Source organism: Pelophylax lessonae, assembly GCF_965119305.1.
Source record: "Pelophylax lessonae genome assembly, chromosome: 1".
NCBI classification, from domain to species: domain Eukaryota; kingdom Metazoa; phylum Chordata; class Amphibia; order Anura; family Ranidae; genus Pelophylax; species Pelophylax lessonae.
Genome location: NC_138768.1, coordinates 575,888,594 through 575,915,402, shown reverse-complemented (window position 1 = coordinate 575,915,402; position 26,809 = coordinate 575,888,594). Strand labels below are relative to the sequence as shown.

General features: G+C 41.0%; 1 protein-coding gene across 2 annotated transcripts in view; it reads right to left on the bottom strand.

Moving 5' to 3' along the window:
• Window positions 1–26,809, bottom strand: part of LOC309544419 (putative E3 ubiquitin-protein ligase HERC6) — a 103,546-nt gene that overhangs the window by 25,734 nt on the left and 51,003 nt on the right. For both annotated transcript variants that reach the window (XM_082243330.1, XM_082243331.1), the window contains exons 8-17: window positions 23,991–24,067; window positions 21,853–21,971; window positions 20,836–20,895; window positions 20,451–20,544; window positions 19,710–19,899; window positions 14,833–14,969; window positions 12,017–12,133; window positions 9,284–9,388; window positions 6,851–7,021; window positions 6,396–6,539 (exon numbers count right to left, since the gene is read on the bottom strand). In XM_082243330.1, the coding sequence (XP_082099456.1) occupies window positions 6,396–6,539; window positions 6,851–7,021; window positions 9,284–9,388; window positions 12,017–12,133; window positions 14,833–14,969; window positions 19,710–19,899; window positions 20,451–20,544; window positions 20,836–20,895; window positions 21,853–21,971; window positions 23,991–24,067 (1,214 nt within the window). The remainder of the gene's footprint in view (window positions 1–6,395; window positions 6,540–6,850; window positions 7,022–9,283; window positions 9,389–12,016; window positions 12,134–14,832; window positions 14,970–19,709; window positions 19,900–20,450; window positions 20,545–20,835; window positions 20,896–21,852; window positions 21,972–23,990; window positions 24,068–26,809) is intronic.

Sequence of the window (26,809 nt, the reverse complement as noted above, 5' to 3'; positions counted from 1 at the left end):
GATGGGACTGAAAGATAGGTATGGAGACTATGGGGGAGTAATCAAGAACTTTGTGCAAAAAATGTTAATATTGGATTCTCCTGTCACTCTTTGAAAAAAATGGTACGTTAACCTTTGTTTGTGAGCATTTGTTAGAGAAATTAAACAAGTGTGGGAATTAAAAAAAAAAAAAAACATCTATACTCACCTCCATCATGCAGAATTAGTCAAATGCTTCAACTGTCCCCCGCCGGCTCTATGGACTCATTCACATGTGTGTCAATACCTGCTTATGTGGCATTTATTTAGCTCTGCTGAGAGGCTGAGTCAGCTGCCGATCAGGCATCTGGGTGGATCTCATATTTGTTGAGATCCTTCCAGAGACAGGATTGGTTCAGTGACATCACCCAACAGTGGGCTTTAGCCAGCTGTCAGTTGATTCTGCGTCGCAAGAGAGCACAAGTGCGTGCATTCCTGAAACCCAGAAAAGAAGTAGCTTTGGGCATACTTCCCTTTTAAGTGATAAATTCCCATAACTAGTTTAAAGACAATATAATAAAGGTCTCCAGGGGTGTAAAAATCAAAGTCCTTTTAGCATACAATATAAACTTAATTACAGTATACTTTATTACTATTCTAAATTAATTTTTCTTTATACCAAAGTGTATGTGCTAAAGTGATATTTTAAAACATACTGTATTTCAGAACTGGGGAACTGGTCAGGATTCCCATTACTCCTATTCGGCAGATTCCATCTTTCTACTGGTCCCCAGACCGACCGCCTGTGACCACCAATATATACTACAATAGAGTACAACTACCTGGAGTATATACCTTACTATATACATATTACAGGGACCAATATATACTACAAGAGAGTACAACTACCTGGAGTATATACCTTATCCTCCAGGTAGTTGTCTCTTGTAGTATATATTGGTCCCTGTAATATGTATATAGTAAGGTATATATACTCCAGGTAGTAGTTGTACTCTCTTGTAGTATATAGTGTTCCCTGTAATATGTATATAGACTATATACACATTACAGGGAACACTATATACTACAAGAGAGTACAACTACCTGGAGGATATACCTTACTATATAAATATTACAGGGAACACTATATACTACAAGAGTCTCTTGTACAGTGGCGGCTGGTGCTCAAAATTTTTGGGGGGGGCGCAAAAAGAAAAATGTAATAGATATTGCTTAGCGTCAAAAAACGCAGTAAAAAATTACGTGACTTTGAAGTCATGGTATAGGCATGGCATAGGTGATGGTACAGGAGATGGTATAGGCATGGCACAGATATGGTATAGGCATGGCACAGATATGGTATAGGCATGTCACAGGTCATGGTACAGGAGAGGGTATATGCCCCCTTTCAATGCAGTGACCAGCGTACATGCCCCCTTTCAATGCAGAGACCAGCGTACGTGCCCCCTTTCAATGCAGAGACCAGCGTGCGTGCCCCCTTTCAATGCAGAGACCAGCGTGCGTGCCCCCTTCAATGCAATGAACACTGTGCTGTGCCCCCTTCAATGCAATAAACACTGTGCTGTGCCCCCTTCAATGCAATAAACACTGTGCTGTGCCCCCTTCAATGCAATAAACACTGTGCCCCCTTCAATGCAATGAACACTGTGCTGTGCCCCCACAATGCAGAGTTCAGCGTGCATGCCCCCTTCAATGCAACTGTGCTGTGCCCCCTTCAATGCAATGAACAATGTGCTGTGCCCCCTTCAATGCAATAAACACTGTGCTGTGCCCCCTTCAATGTAATAAACACTGTTCTGTGCTCCTTCAATGCAATGAACACTGTGCTGTGCCCCCACAATGCAGAGTTCAGCGTGCGTGCCCCCTTCAATGCAACTGTGCCCCCTTCAATGCAATGAACACTGTTCCGTGCCCCCATCAATGCAGAGTTCAGCGCGCGAGCCCCTTTCAATGCAGAGCGCCACAGCATTGTCCCCAATCACTGCAGAGCACCACAGCATTGTCCCCAATCACTGCAGAGTGCCCACAGCATTGTACCCCAATGATTGCAGAGTGCCACAGCATTGTCCCCCAATGATTTCAGAGTGCCCACAGCATTGTGCCCCAATGATTGCAGAGTGCCCACAGCATTGTACCCCAATGATTTCAGAGTGCCCACAGCATTCTACCCCAATGATTTCAGAGTGCCCACAACATTGTACCCCAATGATTGCAGAGTGCCCACAGCATTGTACCACTGACCACCAACGTAAGAGGACATTTTTCCACTGACCCCCAATGTAAGAAGACACTTTTCCACTGACCCCCAATGTAAGGGGATGTTTTTCCACTGACCCCCAATGTAAGGGGATGTTTTTCCACTGACCACCACCTATATAAGAGACATTTTCCCCTGACCACCAAAGTAAGGGGACACTTTTCCACTGACCACCATCAATGTAAGGGACATGTTTTTACTGATCACCAATGTAAGCAACATTAACCCTGACCACCAATCAATGTAAGGGGACATTTTTCCACTGACCACCAATGTAAAGGGACATTTTTCCACTGATCACCAATGTAAGGGGACATTTTTTCACTGACCACCAATGTAAGGCCCCTTTCACACTTGTGCGACCTGAAAATCTCGCAACTTTGACACAATCCGTGCGTAATCTTGAGGTCTATGGACCACAAGTCACATCATAGTTGGACCAAAGAAGTGCAGGGACTACACTGAAGTCGCTGCGACTTGAAATCACACAAATATGAAAAGTACTCATTGGAAATCATGGGATACGACTTTCCAGTCCCAAGTCGCAAAACAAGTTGCTCAAGTGTGAATGTGGCCTAAGGGGACATTTTTCCACTGAACACCAGGAGAACAATATATTTTTTACCATCTGCATTCCTTTTCTGGTCAAATACTACAGTTTTTTTCCATACAGATTGATATTTATCATGGTGACCAGCATGCTAAGCAAGCCACTTTCTATTTTCTTTTTATGTTTTTTTTTATGCTACTTATTATGAGCTGAAGATATAATTATTATCAGAGGCTCCATGGAACCTAAAGTTATTGTATGGGTCCCTCCATATGAAAAGGCAGATCTACAGGAGCAGGGATCACATTGGAAACACTGTAGCTAGTTAAGTTATGTATATAATTAGTAAGGTATATATTCCAGGTAGTTGTCTCTTGTCTTGTAGTATATATTGGTCCCTATAATATGTATATAGTAAGGTATATACTCCAGGTAGTAGTTGTACTCTCTTGTAGTATATAGTGTTCCCTGTAATATGTATATAGACTATATACACATTACAGGGAACACTATACTACAAGAGAGTACAACTACTACCTGGAGGATATATACCTTACTATATACATATTACAGGCCAGGGACCAATATATAGTAAGGTATATCCTCCAGCCAGGACAGGTAGTTGTCTGTCTCTTGTGTCATCGATTTGATCCCATCATTGCCATGAGAGAGTTAAAAAAATATATAATTTAATCAATCAGCCTGGCAGGCTGTGGCAGCCTTACCTTTACAACGGCTGCACATGGGAGGAGGTGGGTGGAGGCGGAGGCGGAGACAGTCTTCTAGGGTCGAGCTGGAGGGGAGGAGTGAGAGCCGAGGAGTGCTCTGCTCACGTCACTGGTTGCTAGATGCCAATCGGGCTGGCCTTAGCAACCGGTGTGCACTGCAGTGCAGACTCGAACCACGGCCGCCGCCGAAGGGGAGGAAGCAATAAGGGGGGGGGGCCCGGGCCGGGCCGGCGGACAACGGAACGGGGGGGGGGCCCTAGACCACCAGGGACATGCCACCATCCATGTGGGGCCCCTTGGCAAGTGGGGCTCCCGGGCAACCGCTGGGCATGCCCAGTGGAAAAGACGGCCCTGTTGATACCTATACAGACACCTGTCTTCCTTCATCACACCCACCATCTCATCATCCATCTTCTCCACCTGGAACAAAGACCTTCTTTATTTGGGTACCCACAAAATTATCCTCTTGGGCTACAAAACCACATGTGCCTTCATAACAAACAAATTTTGGCGTGAACAGGCTATATCCCACTCCAAAGACCAACCGAGTAAATCCAACTGCTCGCTATGTGGCACTCCCAAGCCATCTCTGCTTCATAAACTCTGGTCATGTCCATCCATACAATCTTTTTGGACTCATGTGGAACTTTTCACAGCATCAATAACAGGCCTAAATCCTAACAAAAACCAATGTCTTCTACTATTTGGTTCCTTCGACATGGTAGCTAAAAACCTACCTAAGGCTCATTCCAGGATCCTACATCTTAAAGCTTGGCTGGTCACCTGCTACATGGTAGCTAGAAGGACTATCCTTAAAAAATTGACTTCTCTTAAGCTCCGTACACACGAGTCAAAATTTGGCCGGGAATTTTCGTCCGACGACCGATCTGCCGATTTTCGGCTTGTTAGTATGATGCTTCCGACAACCGACTCCGACTTTTCGGCCGAAAAAAGTCTGGCGTGCAGGCTATAACATTTTTGTCCTCCGTCAAAAACACGTCCGATTTTCGTGCAGTCGGTACAGATTTCGAAAGGGAAAAATCTTATGAGCAAGACTGGGCATGCTCAGAGAAGAAAGAACACAAAGAAAGCAAACCAACACATGACATCACTTCTGAAGTAGAATTTTGTCATGTGGGAAAATTCGTGTCCAGTCTAGGCACATTCCAACCAACAAAACACAACTCTGGACAAAAGACGGACGTCCGGTCGGCGGAAATTTGTTGCGTGTGTACTAGGCTTTACTCCTCTCACCATCAAGGACCTGAATACTGAATTGATAACTCTTTGCAAAAGGGAAAGGCTGGACCTAATATTTTCCAACCAACTAAACCACCTCCAATTTATCCGTAAATGGTCCACCTTTCTGGAAAAGTTACCTGTCCCTTAGGACCTCCAGTCCTGACAACAGTTACAATGCCAACACAGGTCTTACCTTTTTAATATCTAATAGATTCCTTGACCTCATAACCCACTTAAAGGTTTTCCGTTTTTCGCAAGCATCTTACTTACCCCCCTCATCAACATTAGATGGACTGCCTGGACAACCCTTACGGTCAATCCACATGACCTCAGCCCAAACACGGAAGAATGCAAGGATGGATAACACAATAGCTAGACACCACCAGGCATGGCCTACTTTGATTTATTTTCCTTTTAGTCTATGGTATCATCATTTATATATCTTGCTTGTTTGGTCTGCATCCCCAGGTTTTGTGCTGGCTAAACTGACATATTGTTAACCACTTTAGGCTCTATAAATGTCTTTCACATTATACTATAATGCCTCGGGTTCTTAAAAAACATACTTTATTAAATCCGTATTAAACCCAAAACAAAAAATGTAATATTGTGCAGTTTATCAATCCTTAGAAGTTGTGGCTGCATTCGTTTTCTTTTTATAGGCTTCCCCTCTTAGGCAGTGTAAGATGTACTAGAAGATTTAGATACACTAACATATTAAAGATGAACTCTAGCTAACACTTTATAATTAGTTACAGCAAACATTTTTTTCCTTTTGGGATAAAGGTTTTGCATAAATGAATAAAAGCTGATCATTGCAAGCAATCCTGCCAATGTTAAATGGTTGGTCCCATCCCTGCAAACTGATACATTCTGTTGAAGAGCTTGTTCTTTTGATACACAGCAGACTTACTGGCTGGATCTCCAGATGAAACTAGAACAAAGAAAGCTTAAAAAAGAAAACAAATGCAGCCATCACATTTAAGAAATGGTAAGCTGCAATAAAAGAAACCTTTGCAATTGGGTTTAATACTGCTTTAAAGGAAATCTGTCATGGGAGAAATATGAAACGTATCTTCTCAAAATGCTATTGCCTTGTCATACTGACACTCTGAGGGGGATTTATCCAAACTGGAGCAGAAAGAATCTGCAGTAGCTGTGCATGGCAACCAATCAACTTCTATCTTTTATTTTCAAAGCTTAACAGAACAAGCTGCAGGTAGAAGCTGATTGGTTGCCATGCACAGAGTTTCAGATTCTGTCTGCTCCAATTTTGATAAATTCCCCTGTTTGGCTTATATATGTTAAAACACTAACTCATGACCAACATGGAGGTAAGGACTTCTGACTTTTCTCTGACATTGCAAATCTGTATTATTGCTCTAGTTCACTCATATATTGAAGCCAGAGGGTCAATCTAACAGCCAGGAACTAGTATTTTCAGAAAGGGGTCGACAATGGCAGCCCCTATATTTTTGTCATAATGTGCTGTTAGTGTATATTCAGCATAATAAACCAATCATTGGGATTTACTAGAGGTAGAAATATACAGTATATTGGGGAATAATATCTATAACAAATTAATACAAGTTGTCACCGGCAATATAATTTCTAATAGCAAAGAAAAAGGAAAACTTACATGACTTGGAAACCACAGTGGCAACATTGGGTCAGTGCAAGAGAATAATCCATAATCAGGATGAACCATCTTCTCCCCCACATTGAGAAAGAACTCCGTAAGAACATTTCTGGGATTTACTGAAGTCTCACCCTGGAATTCCACCTGTCATGTCAACATGAATTTAGTATCTTGCCATTCATCAGAAAATATAGGGGAGCTTTACTAAAACTGGTGCACACAAAATCTGGTGCAGCTCTGCAGAGTAACCAATCAGCTTCCAGGATTTATTGTCAAAGCCTGAACAAGCTACATTTATAAGCTGATTGGTTACTATGCATAGCTGCACCAGATTCTGTGTGCACCAGTTCTAGTAAATCTCCCCCATAATGTTTTTCTAGATAATTTAAGATTTCTGGATAATCTAGATAACATTTATTTACCAGATTACAACATAAAAAAATAAAATAAAATACCAGTAGTTCCTTTCTGAGATCACAGTCTTCAATGATACTTAGTTTATGCAGGGTATCTTCCAACAGATGATCACGTCGCACTTTGAGGTGTAACAATGGTATCCTGGGAGTTTCACTGATGCCCTGCATTCTATTCATCACCAGCACTTGTTGAGCTTGAAGCTTGGCATCCTGAGAAAAGAATACTGGTATATAAACCTGTTTTTATTAAAGAATGATGATGGCAACATATACTTTTATTAACAAAAACTAAGTGACGTTCAGTGTGCCATAAAATAAATTTGGATTTTAAAGTTCTTTTTCAGTCATGCGCTCTGAACCCCTGCTCTTTATCATTAGCAGTGTAATGATGTCAGAATTAGGGGATCAGTTGGCATGGGCAGAGATTACATAGCTGGATCACCATATCCAACAATCAGAAACAGTGAGGCATAAGGACAGCTGATTCAGGGAAGTACAAAGAGGTTTGGATGGATGTTTGAATGGATGTAAGGCCATGGACCTGAGAATTGGCTATGAAATGGGTCTAAACTATGTCTGGTTAATATTCTGTATAGCATGGATACAAAGTGTAGCAGAGGAAACGAGGCAAGGCAACTTTTCTCTGTATAGGTATTTGACATGCAAAGTTTTCCCATCATAAACAGATATACAATCATCACATACAGCCTTTTTATTCATTGTCACAATACTCTACTCTAAGCAATGTTAAGACAAAGCAAGAAAATGTTCTGTGCCAAAGGATGGTCCCAACATAGGTTTCAGGGACCAAAGATTTTGTGCCTACAGATTACAGATATAGTCAAGCATAGTTGTGTTTCATTTTTAAAAGCCACATTAAGCCAATGAGAGGTCACACTATATTGGCTTATTGTTTTTTTTGTGGATTTGGCCATCTTGATCTCAGATCGAGGCTTGGCCATCTGTTTGCTTGAGAAGACAGCCATCTTGCGATCAAAGCGAGGTTTAGTCATCTGTTTTTTTGTGAATTTGGCCATCTTGATCTCAGATTGAGGCTTGGCCATCTTTTTTTTCACTAGAAGATAGCCATCTTGCGATAAAACTGAGGCTTAATCATTGGCGGCCATACTTGATAATGATTGGATCTAAACAAGTGGGGACAGCTGTGCTCTTTCTGCTTGGGACACTATATATTAGCGGGTGATGGACATGGACTCCATGCCCCTGAGGATGTCAACTTTGATCAAACGCGTAGGGCGGAGTCCATGTCTGTGATGTTACCATGCATGTCGAGCCTGTCTATACATGGACTAGTCCCCGGGAACCAATGATTTTTTACATGTTAGATTTTCTCTGGAGTTCTGTGAGTTCTTAGTATTATTTTTTCAACTAAAATACCATACAGTTTTACACTATGTGGACCATTTTTCTTTTCCCTATGGTTTGGGAGTTGGAGCGATTTTCATTGTCAGCCATGATGCTATCCTATTCAGCCTAAACAGAGGGAACCGAATAGATCTTCTGTGTATCACTCATGCTTGTCTAGACTTTTATCATTTCATGACATCACTTCATTGCTTATATCTTTAATTTGTACATATGGGAGTGGCATATTCAATAATATTTGTAAACGGAATTATGCTTTGTGACATAATTTTACCCTCAAATGAGCAATATTTGGAATATCGGCAATATCGGCCAGTTTCAGGGCCGATACAGATATATTGGCAAAAGTCAGTATCAGCCCTCGATAATTGGTCGATCCCAACTTTGAATATACTGATTGCGATTAAATACCATTGGGACCTCCAGTTTTAGAGCTTAGCACTGTTCATCCTAAATTCCATTTTCAATGACCATGCCTCTTACTAAATACCTTGGAATGTCATCTGATCACTAGTCACTATTTGATCACAGTGGATTGAATGTGGACTCTTTGTTGCACCTTTTACTTTTGTGCACGTTTTGAGCAATTCCTGTTTATTTATTGTCACCTCTTATCGATTAATTTATTCAAGTTTTTTATGTATTTATTAATTTATTCACTCACATAGTCATGGGTGTTTGCGCGGCTAGTTGGGATATATTTTCACTTTAAGATATTAAGCATTTCACGTGATTGAAGGTGGAGGTGTACAAGGGTGAAAATTCCACAAATTATTTGTTCACTTACATTGGATAATCACTTCAGGAGACTGTGTTCACTTACAATTTTTTTTTGTGTTTGGAGACTAATATGAGATGTTTATATATATGGACACTGTTTTCACTATTTTTATTATTTTGATTGTTTAGCGTGGCAACTTATGTTATATTCACACTATATTGGCAGCAAAGAAATTTGAGTAAGCAACACTATAAAAAATTTGAGTTGAAGTTGGGTCCCTTCCTGTTTACATATTGAGAATTGAATTAGGTTCCTAGGTACAAGTTGAGCTGAGCCATATGACCAAATGTTACCTTAATACTTACATTCTTTTTAATTACTCCATCAAAGTGAAGATAATTAACCTTAGCGGGAAATGTTAAGATATATGGATAGCGACAAAATACTGCAGGAGCAAAGTCTTCAGCGTCCTACAGATGAGATAGAAAAAAACAAATCGAAAGTCTTAAAACACTATACCATCAATATAACAGCTTCTAGACTTTAAAAGAAAAATGACAGTCTGGTCCACAGTGGTTGGGATGACTATGATAAAGTGGTCACATCCTTGTTTTATAGGTGAAACTGAACGATTAATGCGTGAATGAAGAGAATTGAATGGAAATGAGTGCATATCTAAAAAGGTGTCATAAGTAGAGTTTTCACTTACAGCTGCAAGAAAAAGTATGTGAACCCTTTGGAATGATATGGATTTCTGCACAAATTGGTCATAAAATGTGATCTGATCATCATCTAAGTCACAACAATAGACAATCACAGTCTGCTTAAACTAATAACTCACAAAGAATGAAATGTTGCCATGTTTTTATTGAACACACCATGTAAACATTCACAGTGCAGGTAGAAAAAGTATGTGAACCCTTGGATTTAATAACAGGTTGAACCTCCTTTGGCAGCAATAACTTCAACCAAACATTTCCTGTAGTTGCAGATCAGACGTGCACAACGGTCAGGAGTAATTCTTGACCATTTCTCTTTACAGAACTGTTTCAGTTCAGCAATATTCTTGGGATGTCTGGTGTGAATCGCTTTCTTGAGGTCATGCCACAGCATCTCAATCGGGTTGAAGTCAGGACTCTGACTGGGCCACTTCAGAAGGCGTATTTTCTTCTGTTTAAGCCATCCTGTTGTTACTTCTATGCTTTAGGTCATTGTCCTGTTGCAACACCCATCTTCTGTTCAGCTTCAGCTGGTAGACAGATGGCCTTAAGTTCTCCTGCAAAATGTCTTGATAAACTTGGAATTCATTTTTCCTTTGATGATAGCAATCCGTCCAGGCCCTGACGCAGCAAAGCAGCCCCAATCCATGAGGCCCCCACCACCATACTTCACAGTTGGGATGAGGTTTTGATGTTGGTGGGCTGTGCCTCTTTTTCGCCACAGTGTTGTGTGTTTCTTCCAAACAACTCAACTTTGGTTTCATCTGTCCACAGAATATTTTGTCAGTACTGCTGTGGAACATCCAGGTGCTCTTGTGTAAACTGTAAACGTGCAGCAATGTTTTGTTTGGACAGCAGTGGCTTCCTCTGTGGTATCCTCCCATGAAATCCATTCTTGTTTAGTGTTTTGCGTATTGTAGATTCGCTAACAGGGATGTTAGCATTTGCCAGTGACTTTTGTAAGTCTTTAGCTGACACTCTAGGATTCTTCTTCACCTCATTAAGCAGTCTGCGCTGTGCTCTTGCAGTCATCTTTACAGGACGGCCACTCCTAGGGAGAGTAGCAGCAGTGCTGAACTTTCTCCATTTATAGACAATTTGTCTTACCGTGGACTGATGAACAGCAAGGCTTTTGGAGATACTTTTATAACCCTTTCCAGCTTTATGCAAGTCAACAATTCTTAATCGTAGGTCTTCTGAGAGCTCTTTTGTGCAAGGCATCATTCTCATCAGGCAATGCTTCTTGTGAAAAGCAAACCCAGAACTGGTGTGTATTTTATAGGGCAGGGCAGCTGTAACCAACACCACCAATCTCATCTCATTGATTGGACTCCAGTTGGCTGACATCTCACTCCAATTAGTTCTTGGAGATGTCATTAGTCTAGGGGTTCACATACTTTTTCCACCTGAACTGTAAATGTTTACATGGTGTGTTCAATAAAAACATGGCAACATTTCATTCTTTGTGTGTTATTAGTTTAAGCAGACTTGTTGTGACTTAGATGATGATCAGATCACATTTTATGACCAATTTGTGCAGAAATCCATATCATTCCAGAGGGTTCACATACCTTTTCTTGCAGCTATATATCGCAAACAGACTCCATAAAACATTAAAAGGTAACAACTGTTTCATGTTTCTTGTAGGCCTGTAACTGGGAAAAAGCAAGACGGAGTTAAGTTGAATTAAAGTATAGCTAAAGCCAAGAACTAAAATGGAACATTTTGCAACTTACAAGTCCTCAGATGTGGTGGCTGCATTCGTTTCCCTTTTTTTTTTAGGCTAAGAACATTTTCTGTGAGAACAGAAAAATACTTGTTGATCCTGCAAGAAATCCGGTATCCTTGTAACTTCACATGCACTAAACTGAAATTCGAGCGAGTGAGTATGTAAGTGAGGAAAGGAAGTGTGTTATTGGCAGGATCACCCGATGAAGTTTAAGCAAAAATAAAAGGGCCAGAAAAAAAGAAAAGAATGCCACAACATTTGAAGCCTGGTAAGAAGCAATTTTGTTTTTAGGTTTAGATACAATTTACCACTTTACACTTATGTCTGAAAGGGAAAGCAAAAGTTAGGTGTAATGTGTTACACTTACCTTTGCTGCTTGTTCCAAAATACAGTACTCTAAAAACTGGAACCAGAGTGCAGCAATACCCTCAGCTCAATAATTCAGCATCTGTGCGCTCTCTACTTCCTGTCCCTGATATTTATTTCCTAATGCAATTAAAGTCTATGGGTCTGCCATTGCAGTAAATAATTCCAATCAGAAAATAGCAGGGACAAGAAGTATAGAGCGCATGGACCAGAATCAATGAACTAAACAACTGATCTAACTGCAATTAAATTTAGTAGGCATAATGAATGATGTTTTTACTCACAGGTTGCTTTTGCCATATGCGCCAATTGCGAATATCCACAGGAATAATGATCACCTCAGAAACCTCAGGAACACAGAAGTGAATTTCTGGAACTTTAAATTGGGCTTTTGTGTTTACCTGCATCACAAAAATATGAATTACCTAAAATAAACCCATATAATATCAATGCACCAAAATACAAACAATACTTTAGCGGTCTCATTCTATGGGGAGTTTATATTAAGTGTTGATTCTCAAGTGCAGTAACCCAGGCACAATGTTCTGATGTAGCAAATCTTGCCCACCCTTCCTGCCTCCTATGCATTCCTACCAGACAGTCTGGAAACCCATCATTGTGAAGGGACATAAGGAATGTGTGTGTGGTGGGGGTAGATGGTCAGACGTTTGCTTATCAGAATTACGATTTAGCTATAAAAGCAGGGTATTAGAGGCTGCTGCAGGCACATAGGTGCTTATAGAGCATGTTAGTTTCTCCCCGGGTGGCGCTATCTTTGATAATCTAGCGAGTGAGCAAATATGCTGGAGGGCTCTGCCCGGACTTTGGGTCAGGGCAGAGCCCTGCAACACATCTGCACACATGCAGGGAGTTCCCTGCACATGAGACGCTGTACCCAAATACAATTGATGTCCTTTTCCCCCCACAAATAGAGCTTTCTTTTGGTGGTATTTGATCACCTCTGCGGTTTTTAGATTTTTTGCTATAAAGAAAAAAAGAGCGACAATTTTGAAAAAAACACCATATTTTTTACTTTCTGCTATAAAACATTCCCAATAAAAAAAATTTAAAAAATCTAATTTTTTTATCAGTTTAGGCCAATTTGTATTCTGCTACATATTTTTGGTAAAAAAATCCCAAAAAGCGAATTTTAACTGGTTTGCGCAAAAGTTATAGCGTTTACAAACTGCGGGATAGATTTTTGGAATTTTTATTTATTTTTTTGTTTTTGTTAGTAATGGCGGCGATCAGCGTTTTTTTTGGCAGGACTGCGACATTGCGGCGGACAGATTGGGCCCCTAACTGATATTTTTGACACTTTTTGGGGACCAGTGACATTAATACAGTAAACGGTGCTAAATAATATGCACTGTTACTGTATAAATGACACTGGCAGGGAAGAGGTTAACACTGGTGGGCATCAAAGGGGTTAATGAATGCCTAAATGTGATTACTGAAAGTGTGGGGGAATGGTTCTGTGACAGGCACAGAGAGATCGGCGTTTCAGCTTAGCTGAAACTCCTGATCTCTCCCTGCCTGTCTGACAGAAGACTCACCTGCTTTGTTTACATAAGCATGCGGGTCTTCTGTCAGTTTCTCTGATGATTGCGGGAAGCCGGCGGCACTCGCTGCCACTCCTCCAGCGACCCGCCTCCCGCTGTGTCTAAACGTGATTTTGCACAGCGGAGCCACCCTGCCGCAGTAATACTGCAGTGGGCCGTCGGCAAGGGGTTAATGAAGGCCCTTTACATTTTTTCAACACTTGTAAGAAGTTTTATTTCAGTGGGAATATGGGGGAAAGCATTTCTGGCACCTCAAGCAGTGAATGTATGTAATGGCAAGGGGTGCTGGGGTGTTCTGGAGCCTATATTGATGCTATAAGAAATGATACATGGTTCTGGGTTCTCTAAAAGGTGTAGTACTGGGAGGTGGGTAGAGGGTAGAACCAAAGGACGAAGCTCGGAGGTGGGTAGGGGTGACCCAGAAGCCTGCATCTATTCTCTCAGAAATAAAGCCCAGCTAGTTAGGGTTGCAGCAAAAACCATGATAACATAAAAGTCATAAAGATTCATAACCAAGCAAGTCAAGATCATCCCAAGCTATACCCCAGTCCATTTAACCTAAAACACAATCAATCATCTTCAGAATCGCAATCAATCATCTTTAGAACCAAGTGCTGTACTATAAACTGGACTGGCACTATTAGTGAAAAAGTGGTGTAACCAAGGACCATATTTTTTGTAATTCACAAGGGCACAGTGCCTTTTTTAATTTAAAATGTAGTATAAGCGGGCGGTTGCAAGTCCTTCCACTGTAAAATAATTGCCTTACAGGCATAGAAGCAGACATGGAGGAACCTTGTTCTGGTATGCATATAGTCATTCAGTATATTCAGTAGGAGTGTCTCTGAAGCATAGGGTGCATTAAAGCCCAAATCTGTATGTAAGAAGTAATGGATTTTTAACCAGTAAGGCATCTGAGGACATGTCCAAAACATGTGAATGAGGTTTTCAGGATTGGTTGTAGAATGCAGGCACTTTGCATGGTGTTATAAGCCCATTTCTAGGTCCACACTGGCTAAGGTGTGTAATAGAGGTCATGAGTAAATTTCATTTGTATCTACTTGTCTGCTATACTCTTTAAAGAATCTTTAAAGGGAAATTATATGTATAGGACTATGTAGGCAGCCATTGCAGACTTCCCTTTCTGAAAATGTTAGTTGTCTGACTGTTATGCTGATATAATGTTTAATTTTAAGAATTAACTTCTCTCTGAATTTGGCATTTGCTTCAGGTCAGTAACTTAATAATACTCAATGCAGAGAATGGGCCTGACTGCAAGGTAGCTAGCATTTTCAGAAGGAGTTAACACAGTTGCCCTTTACATTTTGCTTTTTCATCATAAAACCTGAGACAGAACAAGAGGTCAGATCAGAATTTTCTGGGTATGGATTTTTCAGATTTCTTTTTTCAGCGATGTGAATGTGCAGTACTATGTAAATCAATAGCAGTAACCAGAGATGCACACTTCTCTAGTAAAGGTAGTACCTGAGTGTTATAGGTGTTTATCACCGGAAAAGGTGACACTTGGAACAACTTACCTTGTATAGCTTTTTCAGTACTTCTAATAAATCTTTAGTACCATCCTTTTGAGTGTGTACCGCTACCACCAAGGAAACTTTAAACATATGAATAAGCTTTTTCAGTGAGTTTTCAGGTAATGAAGACCACGTTGACGCTGGTAAATAAGATTAAAACATTTAGTAATTATTAAAATATTAACTGAGACAAAATTATTTAGGCAGACATATAATGACCCCCCCAAAAAAATAAAAAATAGCTATCACTTGACATAAAACTTTTGTTCCAAAACTGCATTTAGTGGCCTAGGGGCAGTTGCGATTGGGTAGGGGAGGCTTAGCTCAGGGCAAGTTAGGATAACCAAATGCTCTGCTTTCTCAATGTGTGAGCTGAAAATAGAGAGAGATATATCCCTTCCTATTACATACCCATTCAATTAAAATCTGACTCTGGACCGGCTCAAGTATGGAATTCTACCAGTGACCATCAATGTAACGGGGCTGTTCACACTAACCACTAATGTAAAACCAACATTTAAACAGATCACTAATATAACTGGTCAATGGGAAATTTACGTTGACCACCAATGTAAAGGGGGTGCATTTAAACAGACCACTAACATAACTTGGGCAATTACACTAACCACCTGTATAATACGGCATTTACTCCAACCATCAAGGTCAAGAGGGCAATTGCACTGACAACCAATGTAACAGGGGCATTTACAATGACCAACAATATAACAAGGCATTTACTCTGAGCACCAGTGTAAACAGAGCATTTACACTGATCACCAATTGTACAGGGCCATCAAGGTAAAGGGGGCATTGTTACCACTTATATAACAAGGGCAGATACAATATAATGAGTACATTTACAGTGGCCTTCAACATTTTTTTGACCACAAATACAGAGGACGTTTACACTGGTGACAAATATAGCAGGGGCATTTACTCAAAACTTAATGTACCAGTGGCATTTAGAGAGATCATTTGTCCTGACAAAGAACCAGAGTACCTGCTGGTAGCACTGTGGTTCTCGGACCTGAAAAATATGGTTCCGGTGTCAACTAGCGGGTGTCTCTTGGCAGCCAGCAGGTCCCAGGAATTAGTATGCATCTAATGCTGGTTGTTAGGAGGGTATCTAGCCCCTCGTCTAGCTTTCCACAGTGCCTCATTGTTTTACCTGTGTGCCCATGTGCTTTGTTCCTGCTAACCTGTAACCTGGTTTCTGCCTGCTTTTAACTGCTTCTGGATATCTTCTACCATTCATACGTAATCTCCCATTTCTGGATATCTTCCCCCATTCCTACATAATCGGAGCGGACATGGACCAGTCATCCGCCTGCTCCAGCGGAGCCTACTGCATGTGTAAGGCAGGCCTTCCCTGATGCAAATTTCTCGCACGATTCCCCCATCAACACAGACAGTGCTGACAGGGGAATCTCTTCTGCTGAGCTACTGTCTGCTCCTGGCAGAGGGGAGGGGGGGGGGGGTAGCCGTCCGGGAGAAGACAGTGATTATTGCTAGCGCCTATAGCAGCCGCTAGTAATAATCGTAAGGGAATTCAGCAGGCTGGCTGTGCCCAAGTTGATCTATAGATCAACATTTGTGCATTCAGCCTGCCCATTACCGGTTTGAATTTCGGCCAGTTCCTGCTAAACCAGTCAAGATTCGAATCGCGCATGGCCAGCCTAATTTCCTGTACACACCAATCCGAAAATTGGGCGACAGATCATCCGGTTTTCTTGCATGCTAGTCGCATATCAAAATGGGGAGGTTACTAAGGTTATGAAAATTCTCGAACAACAGAATAAAAAATCGGAAGTGATGTAATGTGTTCTAGTATATTTGCATTGTATTTTCGGATGACAACTGTACTGATTAAACAAAAAATGTTGTGCTTGCCTGATCGGATAATATCGGATGAACTGTTGCGATCGGCTCTCGAAAGCTCTGTACTAACGATCCCATTATTGTACGATGACTTCTAAAGCGGTATTTTTCGTCCAATTTTTTAGGTCGTGTGTACGGGCATAAAGGACCTAAATCACATTTGTTTTTGCTTAGTTTTGGGTCTGGTGTTCTCTGTGCATATCCACACATATCTGGTCACACCTGCTCTACAAGATACAAATACATGATATCCTAATATAACATTGAGACCAGTAACAACCAGACTGGCTGCACAGGGGATCTGTTACTTTGACTGTATTCACTTGTTTCTTCCGGATGCATCCAGATGAAATGTTTTGTTACCAGCAGAGGAAAGGGAATATTGCACCCAAATATTACAGGAGCAGACTAGTAAACCGTTGTTGGAATGCATTCGTCTAACTCATTTTAACTCTTTTTGTTGATCTGGGCAGACTTATTTGGAGAAGTTCAGCCCCAGATTCAGACTTGCGCTGAGTTGGGTTTACCGGTTAACTCTGGCAGTGATGATTTTTCTCCCTTCTTTAAATATTTCTCAGGTTGTGTCTCTCACATAGTTTTTGAAAGATGATAAACCCTACTTTTTAGAACATTATTCAGTATTTTCCTGAGAAGCCCTGCTGGATTGTGTCAATGCAATACATTTTCTAGACAAACAATGCAATTACCCGCAGGACTCCAGCATCCAAGCCTGAAAGGAAGCAAATGTTTTTTTCCAATCCAGACTATTCTGTGACTGTCTATTCCTGTCTCAACGACTGTTTAGACAGATCCTTTGCCATTTCATGTCTCCATGCCTGCTGCCTCAGAACAGCCTGCCTCCATGCCTGCTGCCTCAGAACAGCCTGCCTCCATGCCTGCTGCCTCCATGCCTGCTGCCTTAGACCAACCTGCCTCCATGCCCGCTGCCTCAGACCAGTCTGCCTCCATGCCTGCTGCCTCAGACGAGCCCGCCTCCATGCCCCCTGCCTCAAACCAGCTTGCCTCCATGCCCGCTGCCTCAGACCAGCCTACCTCCATGCCCACTGCCTCAGACCAGTCTGCCTCCGAGCCCACCACCTCAGACCAGCCTGCCTCTATGCCCGCTGCCTCAGATCAGCCTGCATCCATGCCAACTGCCTCAGACCAGCCTGCCTCCATGCTCCCTGCCTCAGACCAGCCTGCCCCCATGCCTGCTGCCTCAGACTAACCTACCTCCATGCCCACTGCCTCAGACCAGTCTGCCTCCGAGCCCGCCACCTCAGACCAGCCTGCCTCTATGCCCGCTGCCTCAGATCAGCCTGCCTCCATGCCAACTGCCTCAGACCAGCCTGCCTCCATGCCCCCTGCCTCAAACCAGCTTGCCTCCATGCCCGCTGCCTCAGACCAGCCTACCTCCATGCCCACTGCCTCAGACCAGTCTGCCTCCGAGCCCACCACCTCAGACCAGCCTGCCTCTATGCCCGCTGCCTCAGATCAGCCTGCATCCATGCCAACTGCCTCAGACCAGCCTGCCTCCATGCTCCCTGCCTCAGACCAGCCTGCCCCCATGCCTGCTGCCTCAGACTAACCTACCTCCATGCCCACTGCCTCAGACCAGTCTGCCTCCGAGCCCGCCACCTTAGACCAGCCTGCCTCTATGCCCGCTGCCTCAGATCAGCCTGCCTCCATGCCAACTGCCTCAGACCAGCCTGCCTCCATGCCCCCTGCCTCAGACCAGCATGCCTCCATGCCCGCTGCCTCAGACCAGTCTGCCTCCATGCCCACTGCCTCAGACCAGCCTGCCTCCATGCCCACTGCCTCAGACCAGCCTGCCTCCATGACCACTGCCTCAAACCAGCCTGTTCCAGTGCCAGCTGCTCCAGTCCAGCACGTTTTAATGCCAGCTGCTCCTGTTAAGCCTGCTCAGTGTCAGCAGCTCCAATCAAGCCTGTGTCTATTAATCCAGTCCAGCCTGCTGCCATGCCAGCTGCTCCAGCACAGCCTGTTCCTGTACCAGCTGCTCCAGTCCTGCCTGTCTCTGCACTAACCATTCTAGTTCAGCCTGTTGAAATACTAGCTTTAAGCCAGTCTGCTCCTGAATTTGCCTCTGCCCTGACTGCTGACCATCTGGCCACCAATGTAACAAAGGTACAGTCAAACCTTGGATTGCGAGCATAATTTGTTCTGGAAACATGCTTGTAATCCAAAGCACTTGTATATCAAAGCAAATTTCCCCATAAGAAATAATGGAAACTCAGATGATTTGTTCCACAAGTCCTTCGGTTTATAGTTTATATACAAAGATTATAGCAATGTGATAGGTTGTGTAACCATAAAATGTCCATCCACCATATGCAGCCTTCCCAAGGGGATTAGAAGCAAAATCTAGCAGAGCTACAGAATATAAGAGAGATGAGAGTGTAGCAATATGGTTACATTTAATGAAGGTTCAACATTAAGCAACTCACATGGTTGATGATTAAAATAGACACACCTATGTATGCAGGCATCCGGGGTAAAGCTGTCCACATAGACCATCTTCTGAACCACCGGCTCTCACCACTGTCAGTCTGCAATCGTGACCGGGAAGAATAGCCTGCAGTAGAGTGATCTGAAAGTGAAGCTTTGAATCACTCGCGGAGTGCAGTGGGGAAGGGATGATGAAGATGGCTCTGCAGAGGACGGTCTATGTGGACAGCATTACCCCGGATACCTGCATACTTAGATGTGACTGTTTTAATCATCAACCATGTGAGTTGCTAAATATTGAACCTTCATTAAATGTAACCATATTGCTACACTTTAGAGGCTCCTCTATTCTTTTTTATACATGACGCTACTTGTATATCAAGACATCGCTTGTATATCAAGTCAAAATTTATTTAAAAAATTTGCTTGTCTTGCAAAGCGCTCTCAAACCAAGGTTTTACTGTATTTACATTTTTATGTAGAACAGAATTGCTTGAGGTTGTACTAAATAACCTTCATATAGAAGAACTTACCCAACATCTTCTGGGCATTAGTGCTGAGATTGTTGATAGCATAAGCAAAAGGAGCTACTAATGGTAAACAGATGTTCACATCATACATTATGGGGAATTCTGGAAGTAGAAGGTATATAGACAAAGCCTCATAGAGAGCTGGAATAGATTCAATGCCTGGAATCAGATCATTTTTCAAAACAGAGCATAACTGAAAGAAAGTAGAGAAAACTTTATGTAGATTTTTTGTTGACTGCCAGGCAAGAACCCGTTGTATCTTGAATGTAGATTCATTTATATCAGAAGTGCTTACTATCTGGTATACAAAGAAAAAAAAAACTGATAAAAATGTAATTCTGCTGGGTGATTTATATTTTCGCCAATCATGGTGAACTGTTTTATTGATCTCTGAAAGAGTATGTAAACCCTAAAAAAGTGTTCAACGAGTGCAAATAAATATTTGTCAATCCTGCCAGAAATGTAGTGCTGTCCGGTGTTAACACCGTAGTGTTATATTAAGAAACATTATCAGGAAGTAGGGTAATGAAACAGAAAATGTCACAGTTGTTATGGAGACGAGAACAAAAGGGGTGTTCTGTAGTTCTAACACACTTCAGCACTGGCTTAACAAACAATACCAATCAGATATGATCTATTTCCACTAAAAATGTCTGGCATGTTTTCTGGTGGTCATAGATGCAAAGATCATTGTCTATGCACATCTTTACAAATCCCTTTTTATGTCAGAGCCCACATACTTACAATATCCACAATCCATTTGCATTGGCATAATTTTGTAAATAATTCACTTGCTCCGTTAAGGTCCACTATTGGAGATGTGTCTAATGGAGAGGCTCTAAAATTTGGAGATATAAAAACCGGTTTAGTATAGACGGTTAACCATTATTCCTAACCGTATGCTTTGTTTAACAGACTTATAAATATCAGAATTATAGACTGATGGAAATTAGCAAAAGCAGGATTTCACCAAGTTGCAACCATAACAGGTTGACGAGGGGCCGGGCCATGCTTATTCCCATGGTAGCCACTGGTCTGTTCATGACTACAAAAGTACATAAAGAACTATAGAGGACACCAAGAAATGTAACTGTTATTTCCTTATGTGTGATTTTTATTATAGACTTACCGGTGTTTCAAAAAACTTGCAGCGAGGCAAGCAGGTGAAGAAAATATTTTATTTATTAACCTATAAAAGAGAAATACAATAAGTCACATTAACCACCACAGCATGCACTAGCCAGGCTACAACTATGTTATTACAGCTAGAACCAGAGCCATTTTACCACAGTTACAAAAGCCTCCATCTTATCAGAGGTGTCATGCTGCAAAAGCAAGGATGACAACAATGTTTCAAATGGTGTCGTGCTACAGAATCTTTGTTAGAAAAATTTGTCATGTTCTCATTGTTGCTATGATACAAAAGACAAAAAAAGGTACGATACAAAATGCCATGCTACTAAACTTACATTCTGCAATGGACAATACAATGTTATATTACAAAACACAAAATAATTCCATTTTGTAAAATACAGAATGCATACAAAATAATCTTAGTTAAAACAGAATTAAAAATGTCAATTTCTCTGTTGATTAAAATGGAAAATTGTGCCATTTTAAGGAAGCATTTTAATTATTAAAAAGCGATCAAATGGTTCAAAGAAGTCAGTGGCCAGTTTAAACTCATTATGCCATTCAGGCTAGTAATACAGAGTCAATCTAATATGTTATGTGTGTAATAAGACTGCAATGTTGCCTTAAATAATTGATTGTTAATATCTGTACGCTGATAGATGGACTTCTTTGTTATCATCTTTAAATAATAAATCTATAAAAAAATAGAATCAAATAATGTTATGAAGCGTGCTTTGTAACAAAAGAAAAAAAAAACGAAGTAAATAAAAAGAAATAACCTAAGGATATGTTTATTTTTTATGTTTTGGAGTTAGATTTTTTTTGAAATAGTAATAAGACTGTGCAATTTTGTGCAAAATGAAAAACAATATTTCATGTGAACTTTACCCCAATATTAGATTTTTAAATGTTAGGTAGAACAGAGTAGCTTATGTGGCCTGTCAATTAATCCTGCCTTTCGTCAGTCTATAACCAGTGATAACTGTATTTTCATGGTTGATATTACAGAGACCTTTTGGCATCTTGATTCTTCTCTCTTCCAGACATTGGGTCTGTCCACACATTTACCATGTCTTTGTTAAGTCGACAGATCTTTTGCAAGTTGTCAATGAGTGTTGTTGTCTTGTGGCTCTACGAAATTAATATTAGAATTTTACTGAAAAATACACTTTTAAATTGAGGATAAAAAATAATTTTGTGTGCATTGGAAAAGACCGGTGTCAATTAATGTCAACGGTTTCATGACAGGCAGGGCCAGATTCCTACATCACTAACATAGTTCATGGCTCAGTGTGGCCAACCTGCAAGGTGAGGCAGATAGCCATAGTCATATATCATTTTGCTGACAGTCAGTATTCTTTTCCCATATATAATAAAATACTTCAAACTGTCTCCTTGCTAGTGCAATCTGGCTGTGCCCTCATTGTTAAGCTAGCCATACAGGTTTAGTATTTCCTTGTTCAGCCCGCAAGCCGAACGAGAGGAAATTACTCACCCCCTCCCCAATCCACTCTAAACAGCATAGATGGAGGAATCTCCTCTGTGTGCTATTGTATTAGGACAGCTGACACTGGTGGCTTTCTGAATTCCCAAACAGTGACTGCATCTGATTGGAAGCAGTCACTTGTTTTGGCCAACAATTGACCACATGGCTATGATGTTGGTTTTTTAAAATCAACTTTAGTGGGTCAGTTGGTGCCAAGAGGGCCACCCATGGCTCAATGTTGACAAGATATGTATGGCTAGCATTACTTTTCCTGCACAGTTTGCACACTGTTGTTGAAAGAATAAAGTTTGGTGTGCTTACAGTTCACAGCTGGCCATATATTTTTGGAATGTTTGTTTGATTTTCTAAAGGGCCATACACACTATAAGATTTTCTGAAGACTTTTTCCTTCAGATTTACCTTTTCTATGTAGTGCAAGGGCCTGCCAGATTGCATACAAATTGAAAGTGTTTAGGTTTGACCTCATATTATATGGTTTGGGTAAATCTGAAGGAACAAGTCTTCAGAAAATCTTATAGTGTGTACGAGGCTTAATGGTTATTGGAGTTAAAGTTTATTTTTGTTCAGACGGACAAGAACATTTTAAGGAGCAAGATGTGGCTTTCGCTCTGGAAAGTCCATTCATACCAAAATCAAAAGTTAAAAGCAAAATAAATTTTTAAGTACTACAAACAGCATTCATCAAGTCTCTAATGGCCTTATCAAATGTGCTGCCAAGATATTTTGTAATGTTCGTTCAAAAATCTGCCAGTGTATGGCTAACTTAAGGCAGCAGTTTGTCTTCTCTTCTAGTTGTTTACTGTAGGTGCACTGTAAAGGAGTAAATGTTGATTCTAATATTTTCTATTTAGCCTCATTTATATACCTTTTTTTAAAAAAAAAAATATGTTTAATATTACACATTAATTGGCATTGGAATTGTATTGCAAATTTGACAAGAGCACCTAGACCCAAGAAGCAAATGGGACCAAGCGATGGCTCGACTTCTGTCCCATCTCTTTTCTGAACATTCCTTCCAAAAGAGGGAGATAAACAGTGCAGCAAATCACTGTCAATTATTAATTGAACAGGGCCTCTGCTTGAAAGCTGCTATTGCACACAACATTGTTTAGTACTGTATGTAAAATTCTAGTTTTATTTACAGATAAAAACAGCCCCACATGAGTAGATCTCACACTAAGAACGGCAACTGGTAAGGAAGCTGCTTGTTCCTAGCTTCTACTGTGGTGTATCTGTGGTTAAAGCTACATTCCTACAAAGCAAATGAACCCTGATCAGTCAGATACATTTTACCAACACCTCTTCAACTCAATCTTGTTCTAGAATTAAAAAAATAAGGTCACTTTGCAGAAATAAATACAATGTTCCACTCTACATCTCTATTTCAATAAGGTTCAATTCACATCTCACAATTTGGAATCACGGGTGATTCAAAATCGTGTTATTAAGTGTTTTTTTCTGAAAACACTAAGATTTTTACTGCAGTAACTATGGGGCATATTCATATTTTTTTAAAAGTGAACTCATCTTTTAACTCATACATGGTTGAGAAGTCAAATGTGATGGTTGAATTGCAATTATCTGGCTATGCATGACAACCCTAAAACAGGAAAGTTTTAAAAGAAAACATTTGAAAAGCAAACCTGTGGTTGCAGCGAAGATGTTGCAAAGCTGACATAGTTTCCAGCAAAGATTCGTTTGATATGGATGTTCACAAAGTCTGAAAGAGAAACGTTACAATGTCAAGTAATGCAGTTGTATGTACTGAAGGGTCTGTGCTGGAGGGAATGCTGTACTGAGAGGGAAGGCTGGGAGGGGGCATTTAGAAATGTTAGGGGAGATCTGTACTGTAAGGGATATAGACTTGGGGTGAGGGCAATTTATACTTGGAAGAGGCGCTAATTTCAGGTGTACTCTTTAATTATGGTGACCTATGGATTACACACTCCTGACTCCTGCACTATAGATACAGGGGGGGAATTATGAAAACTGGGGCAGCCAGAATCTGGATAAGCTGTGCAGTAACTGATCAGTTGACATAATTGTGCTGAGTATAGAGGAAGTAGGCTTAGGTTTTATTTACCATAGTCAGGGGTCAGGCAGACATCAGTGGCTATAGCAATATAGAGGTTCACATCGACCAGGGATAAATGAACAAGCAGGTCACCGTGGCAGATGACCCGGGCTCGTCCAAGGTGCGGGTCTAAGTACTAACTGATATTCCCCAGAGATCCTGATGGTGGAGATGGGCTTTGCTGCGTGTTAGTACAAGGTCACAGTCCTCAGGATTGCCCCTCCAGGAGGTGAGCAAGCTGGGGTGCAGTAACAGATATAGCAAGTAGGCATTCAAATGAAATAAAAAAATATTCCTTTCAAAGCTGCAATACAAATGGTAAATTCTGTGTATGGTGCATGTCATGCATTACATTATAACCAACATTTATCAGTATAGGAAAGAAAGAGAGAAAGGCAGACTTAATTTCATGTCTAGTTCACTCAACCGAAGGGAAGCCATACATTAGTACTAGCCAATTTATCAATAAATAGCCGCACCTATTACACTAAGACAGTTGTGATCATAGTCTATGTATACTAAACCAAATTTAGGAATTAGCTGCCTCAGGGGCGTATATGTCAATTATCTGGGTAGTGTTATGAGGTACATGTCAGTGAGGATTGTAACCATCTATCCCAAATTTTACTATATTTACCCGGGCATCCCCTATTGGTGTAAATGGCTTTCATATATGGCAGTGGTATTCTCCTCGGCAATCCATGCTGCAAGGGTGGGGGTTGTGGCCTGTATCCACTTCCTGGCCACTAGCTTTCTGGCAATAAACAGGGTTTCATGTACAAACTTTAATGTATATTTATCCATGTCTATGTCCGGGAATATTCCCAATAAACACTTCCTCGGATCCATTATCACCGGTGAACCCATCTGGTCATGAAGGAATTGCAAAACTTGTTCCCAGAATCGATTAACTTGGGGACAATGCCAGATTAAGTGCCAATGGAAGTCAAGCACTTAGGACATTCAGGACTTCGAGAGGGACAAAATTTAGCCATCTGCATTGGTGTAAGGTATGTTCTATGCAGGATATACCGTAGATGTGTGTCAATCTGTCTGACATCTTAGGAGACACCAGCTTACCCACTTCCAACACTTCACTCCAATCCCCATCATCCATCTCCCCACGACCATTTCCCATCTAGACTTAAGGGAGCAGGCTAACTGAGTTCCGGATGGGGTAAGTAACATGTCATAGAAAACTGGGATCAGTTTACGAGGCTCATCCCCCTTCAGAACAACTAAGACATCAAGGGAAGGTAAAGGTGGATAAATACCATCAAATTGTGCCCATGAGGCATGACGCAACATAAGGTAGCTAAAGAACATGTGATTTGGCAGAGCAAACTCAAGTTTTAGTTGGTCAAATGTCTTGAGTCTATCTCCCTGCAGAACATGCGATAATTGAAATATGCCATGTAAGATCCATAACTTCGGGTCAGGGATCTGCAAGAGCTCACTCAGTTGCTAATTATATCATAAAGGGGTATCCTCATGTATCAGAGGACAGTTCATTTTTGCCAGATCCCAAATACGCTTGTGCTGAAAGAGGAGACCGGAACAGCTCGGAAAACAAGAGGACCCACGGAGACCCCTCAGTATGTCACAAAATGCATGTGGGAGATGGGACTCATAGCTCTTGCAGTCCAAGGATATATATCTCACATTGTCGTATTTATCAAAGTGATACAAATAGGATAGCGGAGCCGATAAATAGTATAATCCTAGGTCTGGAACCGCCAATCCGCACAGTGTCAAGGGATTCTTTAAGACTTTCCTAGACAGTTTGTGCCTACTAGTACTCCAGATGAATGACTTCAGTGATTTGTCCTGAGTAAATATATGGAGGTCTGATAATTGTGTTTTCTATGTACCATATATATATATATATATATATATATATATATATATATATATATATATATATATATATATATATATATATACACACACATTTTGTTACTTCTGCTTATCTCTGAAAATTCATTGTAAGAACTAACGTACACTTTTCTGCATGCTTAGGAAACAAACGGTTGAACTTGTGATGACACTCACCGCCTGATGAAAACCAACTACCTAACTTCGTGTTTGATTAAAGAATAAACATTTGTGGTCAGAACCAGTTTGAACCAACAACTGTCATGGTGGACTGCTACTAGTTCCTTTTTGTGTCACATGATGTGGATGCCCATTTAACTATTAACTTACTATTCAGAAGATATGGACATTGATTGGATTGATTATACTGTCACGCCTAGATTACAACCTCGAACACGCCTATGTCTTATGCATATTTATTACTATAAATTAGTTAGCCTAATGTATGTGAGCTAGACGATACTTCCCTATTTTGCCCAGTTCACATGAACTGAGCTTCTGTGCATTGTATCC